Below are 7,751 nucleotides of genomic sequence, written 5' to 3' on the forward strand. Positions count from 1 at the left end.
TTTGTTTTCTTTTTGCTAATTTAGGATTTTTTTTTTTACTTATTCCTCATTTCTATTCTCTTTTCTTTTGGCTATATTTTACAGTTTTTTCTCTTTTTGATGTCCTACTTTCAGCAAAGCTTATCTGTTCAGATTTAACTCATATTAACAGTTTTGCTATTAAACCTTTTCAGCTTGATTTCAGCAGCTTTCAGTGAAAATCTTTCAGCACTATGCATTCACACTGCATTTTTGCAGGAAATGCAAATTCTTTAGTGTTATGTTGAAATAGTTATTTTTAAGAAGATTAGAATAAACGTGTGCATCATATGAGTAAAATACAAAACTTTTAAAAGTAAAGAAAAATCCACAAAGTAATTTTTAAAAAACTGTCCTTAATTCTAATTATAATATTATTAGCATGAATAATTGAACACAACTAAATACATTTTTTGAACAGAAAGAAAGAAAGACAGACTTGTTTAACAAACTGATCTCCTTTTGTTTTAAAAATGTGAGTCAGCGTGTTTCCTTTGCTAAAGCAGGATGCTTTAAACCTCTTTTTTTCAACATTTAAAGACTTTGATCTGATTTTTACTTTGGTCTGATTTTCATTTTCTGCAGTTAGAAACTATCCCAAGCACAAAAGACGGTTCAGTCAAAGTCAGAGTGTGCAGAGTGGGAAAGCTGCAGTCAAGAAGACTTGAGGGACAGGAGAGAGTAAAACTCTTTAATTTGAACAGGAGGATAACTAATATTTGGATTAGCCTGAACAACACTGAGGTGTAGGAGGACATAATGTGGGCGTGAATAATTATTGGACTGATCCAACGTGCAGCTAACAAGCAGCAGATTTTCTTGTTTAGGCTACAGTCTGTCTCACATCAGCTGTTAAATAATTACTCAGTTCGTTAAACGGTAAATTGATTGAACTGGAGCTGACCTTCATCCTGTAAAATGTGGCGGTTTTGATTTCAGCCTCGTGGTAAAAGCTGAGACTCCGTAACGATCATTGAACTCAGGACAAGCAGCCTTTGATTGCCGCAGGAGGGAGGCTTTACTGAAAGAATGGATTTGAATCACTTCTCACTTTCATTCAGCTTCTGCACAAAAAGTATTCTTTCATTGATTGCCACCTCTTGCAATATTTTGTTCTTGACGTCACCTGAACTTTTCACCTTGAAAAGAATGGAAGAAAAGCTTGAATAAGAAAAAAACTGCTGACCTCATAAATATATGTATGTTTTTAACAAAAGTTGAGAAGAAACTACTAAGTTCTTCTCATTGTTTTACTTGGGTTTCTTGTTGACACTTTGATATCTTTGTCTGCAGGTGAAGGAGGTTTGTGATCACATGACGGCGGAGCTGATGGAGCTCAAGGCGACCCTGGCTCAGTCCCAGCAGAGCCAGAAGAGCTCGGCCTCTCTGGTGCAGGAGCTCACAGCTGTGGTGAAAGAGCAGAAGAGCCGCATCTCTGAGCTCGTCAAAGCTAAGAGAGACGCTGTCGCCGAACTCAGGGTGTGATTGGGTTTGAAATATTGCTAGCAGAGTAGCAACAGATGTCTCCTCTTTTTGTTTTTTCAAAACCTGGTCACTGGGAGCGTGTCGAAGAGAGACCACTTTCTGACATTATGAATACTGTATGGTCCTGCTGCCTCTCCATCTGCCAACCTTGACAGATGGAGGTTCGTCATTAATACTGCCCGTGTCTGTCCCTCTGCCAGAACCGTCTGCATTCCATGGAAGCAGAGGTGGACCGGAGCCAGCGTCTGGGCCTGCAGCTCGAGGTGCTGAAGAAAGACAAGGCGCGGCTCGTGTCCCAGCTCACGGCTCAGGAGTCGGTGATAGACGGCCTCAGAGCTGAGAGAAAGGTCTGGGGCCAAGAGCTCGCTCAGCAAGGTGACAGAGCCAGGAGCACCTATGAGACGTCAGCATCGCAGTCAAAGACAGATTAATTGTTTATTAGGGGTTTGTCTATAACGCACTGGCTTGTGAATCCTTTGTAAAATTTAAGAGCCAGCATAAAGTGACGTTTTTTCTTTTAAAATGTACCCAGTGCCTGTCGCCATCTAGTGGTTGATTGGGAGACATTCACAGTAAAAAACTTGGCCTTGTTTACTTTTTTCACACAAAATTGTTGGTCTGGAGACTGAAAATAAGCAGAAAAAGCAGATAAAGTCCAAAAAAGGACTTTCTAAAAGTCTGGAGAATTATTGGTGGAGACCATTAAAAATAATAATTGTGTGAAAACTTCAAAGCATTCAGACTATTCAGATCATTTTTTCGTCTGTATGTTTTTTGGCATCTAATTCGTTCCACAGTTTTTGTGTTATTTCAACATTTCTTATATCAAAACATAAAGCTCATTCATGACAAGTCTGCTAGGACCTTTGGTATTTCAGCTATTTATACTTTTTCAGCTATTTCACTTTTTCTGCCACTTTTTTCCCATTAAAAATGAATAGAGCTGTTTTCATCATCCTTAAAACCCTTCAAAATGATTCTAAATCTTTACAGCACCTTACACATTTTGTTCTGGTTCTGCTCTTTTTCATTTTCTTGTGCTAATTTTTGCTACTTTTAGCTATTTTCTGCTATTTCAGTTAAAATTCTGCTTCCTTCTACTATTCCTCTGATATCTTCTACTCTGTGTTTTTCTGCTAGTTTGTGCTATTTATGCTTCTTACTGATGTTTTCAGCTATATTCAGCTATTTTAGCTTTTAGCTTTTTTGTTGTTTTCAACTAGATTTGTGCTAATCTTTACAGGTTTTCTGCAAAGTTAGGCTTTTTTCTTTAATCTTTTCAAAGTGAGCTCACATTAACAATTTTGCTATTAAATATTTTCAGCTCAATTTCAGCAGCTTTCAGATTAAGTTTTCAGCATGAAGCATTCACAGTTTGCAGGAAATGCAATTTCTCTAGTTACAATTAACTTTTGTTCTTTTGAAGGAAAGTATGAATAAATGAGGTACAGCTAAAAGAGTTTCTAACCTACAGCCATTATTTATTCTAATAGACGTATGTAATAATTTCACCTAATAGAAAGTTGAACCATAGAGCTCGATTTACTCAAGAAAAAATAAATAAATAAAATAAGAAATGATATATTTTCTTATCTAATGCTTTTTTCTTTGTCAGGTGCATTATTGGCTCAGGATCGAGGACGTCTGGAGGCCAGGATTGAGGTTCTGACCACTGAGCTGGAGGCTCAGAGGAAACAGAACGAGAGGGACCACGATGCCCTTAAAATCAAAACCAAAATCATGGAAGACCAGACGCAGACCATTCGCAAACTCAAAGAGGTGTTTTATAAAACTCCATAGATTGAACCCAGTTTAAAAGCTACATAGCTCAATAGGTTCCAGTTTTGTTTTAAATTTTTTTACCTTTCTCTTTTCACCTTGAGATGCAAACTCGAGTTGATTTTTCACCCACCACCTACCTGCCATTCAGTCCTTGCAGGAACGAGACGATCAGATCCGAAGGTCGAGGGAGGAGGCAGCGCAGGTCCAGAAGAAGCTCCAGCATCAGCTGGAAGAGGAATCAGACCAACAGGCTGAGCTGAAGGAGCAGCTGGCACAGCTGAGTCTGCGTAAGGAGGAGCTGAAACAGCAGCTGGAAGACAAAGAAGCAGAGCTCGAGGAGATCAGAGGAGTTTACAGGCAAGAGTCCAACTACAAATGTTGCATTTTGGAAAAAGAGTTTTTGTGTGCATAAAGATATGTAAATTATTAAATTAAACACTTTCTGTGGCTGTCATTTCTGCTGATTAAAATGTAAGTTTTCATTTAAAACAAAATAGTAGTTAATTTTCATACAAAATAATCAACATCTCAACATATCAGGTTTGGATATAAATGGATAAAAAGAAAACAAGAGTCTGAAAAAACACTAGTAATTTACATGTTTGATTTACAACAAAAATAAATGAACATTTGGGTCTGGAAAGTATAAAACCTTAAAACAGAAAATATCTGGTAACCCTGATTTGTTCCTGAAATCACGTTTTTTCCTCGTTCTGTTAGCGAGTCCAAAAAGAAGTGGCAGGAGAAGGCAGAGCTGCTCGCTCGACTCGAGAGCCAAGTAAAACGCACAAAGGAGAGTTTCGATTCCAAGGAGCGCCTGTTGCTGGAAGAAAGAAATAAAGCAACAGAGGCACACAGGTAATGTTTTAGTCTGCAACTTTTATTCTAATTTAGCTTCTCCTGGGTCACATGTTGACTGTCTTCAGGGTTGAATGTTAGAACTCAGTTTGGAGCAGACATTTATTTATCTGCATTTATCTTATTCTAGGCAATCGAAGCAGAAACTGTATTGTTGCACCGTAAACAAGGCCTACGAACTAACAACTGAGACCAGCTCTAGTTGAGATTTATTGAGTTTCTGGGATGTTTAGATCCTTGGAAATCCTTTTTTATCCATCCAAATAATCTTTTCTCTGAGTTAAATAACTCCACTTTCAAGGGAGTTACAAAGTCACAATAAACCTTCTCTGTTCTAATCTTATTTTATTGAAGAACAATACCCTTGAAACAATACAAACTTGTTTTAAGTTGACAACAGCTCTCTCTCACACAGCAGAGCAAAACGGCACAGTGGCTGGTTTTCATACTTTTGCAGAGGTAGATAATATCAGCTTTTCATGTTAGTATTGGCCGATCACCCAAAATTAAGGAAATCTGTGCCAATTTATCGGTGCCCCCTAATATTTTTATTTAATCGGTATCACCCATGTTGACATTGAAAAACTTTTTTATTTTAGAAAGAAGTTCAGTTCATATTGACCATTTGTGACAGCAATAAAAGCACAAAACATCCCATCTTTTTCACTGGTGCTGTATATATGTTTAATCTGTGGTTGTCTCTCCTGCAGAGCTGCGGTAGAAAAGCTGCGCTGTGTGGACGATGCTTTCCGCCAGCAGCTGGAGTCCGTCCAGGCTGTGCATCAAATGGAGCTCCTTCAGCTGGCTAATGAAAAACAAAAACAGATAGAACAGGCGAATCAGAAGGTAAACTATAGATGATCTTCCTCCAGATTGCAGCTGCTGTTTGTCATTGTGTTCACATGTGAAGCATGTAAACGCAGACATTGTTTAACTGTCTGGTGTGACAGTTCAGTGTTGAAAGTTATTACTGTGTTTTTGTGCCGAACGAGAGACAGCACCACCAAATTTCAATCGAAGCTTTTGTTTTCTTCACCGTTGGGTTAATGTTTCATTGGCTACATCAATAAGAGGATGACTTTATTTTAGCTTCTGTTTTTCATCCACCACATGATGATGAATTTCAGAAGCAATTATTTTTTATAAGAGTTTATCTTTTATCATGCCATGATTTTGATTTTATAGACGGTGAAAATCTTTATTTTCTTTGTGTTGTCAACAGTTAAATTTGTCCACGCTGTTTCTTCAGGTGTTTGAAGTGGAGGAGGAAATGCGCCAGCTTCTGCAGGAGACGGAGGCCAACAAGAAAATCATGGAGGAGAAAATGAAACGTCTCACCAACGTGTTGAAAGACTTTAACATATAAAACATGAACATTTGTAAATACAATTTCATGTAGATATATTTTTGTACAATGACTTTACTCTGATTTGTCTAATAAATTTTGTCCTGTCATTTCTATATTTTTCCAGGTCATGATAAAGTATGTTTTTTTTAGTTATATGAAGGTTAATTTCAATGCAGAGAGAAAATATTTGAGCTCAATTTACTAGAATTTAGTTCTTACAGTCAAGTAAATCATTAAAAGAAACAACTGACCAGTTGACAGCATAGTAAACCTGTCAGTGTAGCTAAATAGTGTAACAAAGATTTTATTTTAATTTGTAAAATCGTAGAGTTTAGATGTAAAAATGTTAAAAATCAGGATTGTAGCATAGTTAGCATTAGTTAGCGTCTTTTAATGTGTATGACAGATCATTTAGTATAATTTTAATTGATAATTCATATTAAATTTTATTTAGTTAGTTGTGTAGCCCTGATTTAATATTTAGAGGCGTGGTCAAACAGAGGGGCGGGGCTTTGCCGGAGGGAGGAGGTCACGAGCTGGACGAGAGAGTTGCCGTGACAACAACGTACGACCACAGGTACTGCAGTCGTCCAGTTCAGGTAACACAAGGCGTTGTCTGCTAACAAGCAAAACAAAAATGTTTGTTTGTAGTTGAGGCAGCCAGTAAACCAAAAAGAAGCGATTTTTTTTTTTTTTTTTTTGTAGAATGAAGATGGAGTTTGAGACGAAGACGACTGTTCCGACCCCGAGTCGCCATGAAAAAAGTTTGGGGCTCCTCACGATCAAGTTTGTCAGCTTGCTACAAGAAGCTGAGGATGGCGTCCTTGATTTGAAAGTGGTCAGTAAAGCTAAAAGGCTCGACTCTGTTGGTGTGTGTGAGGTAATTTAATATTAACCTGCAGATTTTAGCAGAGGGGATGTCAGTCACAAGTCAGGTGCATCGATATATTTAATAACAGGTGGAGGAACAAGCCGCCATTACGCGGCCTAAAAATAACGGTCCTGGAAACGAGAAAACAAAAAGTAAAAAACTTGGGGTTCTCTTAACATTTGTGTCACTTTCGAATTAGCCAGATGATTTAAAAATAATAGTAAAGTACTCCACTCAGAATATAAAATAAAAGCTAAATAGTTACATTTGGCGCAGTTTGAAAGAGTTTACTAATAGATATAAAATATCCTTCTGAAATGCAGGTATGCACACAGTGTAAACCAGGGGTGTCAAATTCAAATACAAAGTGGGCCAAAATTTAAAAAAATGGACAAGTCAAGGGCCGGACTGTTTCAATATTTATTGATAACTTACTGAATGACCTTATTGCACATACTGAACCTAAAACTAACAAGACCTATACATTATTGCTAATAAAAACAGCATTATTTATTAAACAAATTGAATAAACAAAAAAAATTCTGTTGCTTTCATTTCTTATTGCTCTATCTGCAACTTTTCCAAAGTAAAATTCAAGTGAAAATGTTTTTTTTCTCCAGGTAAACAACAACCCAAAAATATTTTTTAAACTCAAATGTCCAGTCCAAGAAAAAAGAAAATGCTAAATTAAAACTGGATTAAAAACTGAAAATCTGTTAAAGCTCTGTTTGCTGCTCTGTGATGCCAGATACTTAACTATTGGGAACTTACTGAAATGACCACACATTGAACTTGGAAATAACAAGGCTTATTGCTTAGCATTATTCAATAAATTTAAATTAAAACTAAAATAAAATCAGTTGCTGTCATTTCTTATGGCTTTATCTGAAACTTTTCCAGAGTAATTTTGAGAGAACATTTTTTAACAGGCAAACAAAAGTCCAAAAATAATTGTCTTTAAAGAAAACATAAATGTCCAGTCCAAAAAAAAAGTGCATTATTGAAACTGCATAAAAACTGAAACTGAAAATCTGTTAAAGCTCAGTTTGCTGCTCTGTGATGCCCATTAGTCTGAGCCAGATACTTTATGTCTCATAGTGGATACAAGTTCATCGATGTTTGGGGTCAGACTCTGAGAGGAGGAAATCCTCAGGATTGCGTGAAGGTGTTCATCAGTCAGACGGCTCCTGTGGGATGTTTTGTTTATCTTCATCAAGGAGAATAGTTGCTCACACAGGTATGTGCTGCCAAACATAGAGAGTGTTTGAGCAGCTTGGGTGCGCAACTGGGGCATTGTGTCGGGAAGGAAACGTGGAAACTCTGCAGCGCCCACAGACTCATATTTCGCCTTCAGCGTGTCACTACATTGCAGCTCAATCAGTTCCATTT

At 37.3% G+C, this 7,751-nt stretch overlaps 3 protein-coding genes across 7 annotated transcripts in view; 2 read left to right on the forward strand and 1 right to left on the reverse strand.

The window, feature by feature from the left end:
• The window catches only part of lrrcc1 (leucine rich repeat and coiled-coil centrosomal protein 1), a 17,583-nt gene extending 11,977 nt beyond the window's left edge, over positions 1 to 5,606 (forward strand). Inside the window, exons 13-19 of one of the 2 annotated variants that reach the window (XM_014018313.1) lie at positions 1,312 to 1,497; positions 1,704 to 1,878; positions 3,119 to 3,282; positions 3,434 to 3,642; positions 4,006 to 4,143; positions 4,854 to 4,989; positions 5,393 to 5,606. In XM_014018313.1, coding sequence (XP_013873767.1) covers positions 1,312 to 1,497; positions 1,704 to 1,878; positions 3,119 to 3,282; positions 3,434 to 3,642; positions 4,006 to 4,143; positions 4,854 to 4,989; positions 5,393 to 5,509 — 1,125 coding nt within the window. In that variant the 3' untranslated portion in view covers positions 5,510 to 5,606. Of the gene's footprint in view, positions 1 to 1,311; positions 1,498 to 1,703; positions 1,879 to 3,118; positions 3,283 to 3,386; positions 3,643 to 4,005; positions 4,144 to 4,853; positions 4,990 to 5,392 lie in introns of those variants that run through there. The other variant, XM_014018314.1, reaches the window with a different exon arrangement.
• Positions 5,607 to 6,005: 399 nt separating this feature from the next.
• e2f5 (E2F transcription factor 5) overlaps positions 6,006 to 7,751 on the forward strand; it is a 13,164-nt gene continuing 11,418 nt past the window's right edge. Inside the window, exons 1-2 of one of the 4 annotated variants that reach the window (XM_014018316.1) lie at positions 6,006 to 6,068; positions 6,197 to 6,329. In XM_014018316.1, the coding sequence (XP_013873770.1) occupies positions 6,198 to 6,329 (132 nt within the window). In that variant the 5' untranslated portion in view covers positions 6,006 to 6,068; position 6,197. Of the gene's footprint in view, positions 6,330 to 7,751 lie in introns of all 4 variants that reach the window. The other 3 variants (XM_014018317.1, XM_014018315.1, XM_014018318.1) reach the window with 3 other exon arrangements.
• Positions 6,711 to 7,751, reverse strand: LOC106524500 (general transcription factor II-I repeat domain-containing protein 2; the record flags this gene model as incomplete). The annotated part of the gene is given in 1 exon segment (XM_014018323.1): positions 6,711 to 7,751. A coding segment is annotated over 1 exon segment (323 nt), but the record flags the coding sequence as incomplete, so codon positions are not given.

Source organism: Austrofundulus limnaeus, unplaced genomic scaffold (genome assembly GCF_001266775.1).
Source record: "Austrofundulus limnaeus strain Quisiro unplaced genomic scaffold, Austrofundulus_limnaeus-1.0 Scaffold190, whole genome shotgun sequence".
In the NCBI taxonomy this organism is placed as follows: Eukaryota; Metazoa; Chordata; class Actinopteri; order Cyprinodontiformes; family Rivulidae; genus Austrofundulus; species Austrofundulus limnaeus.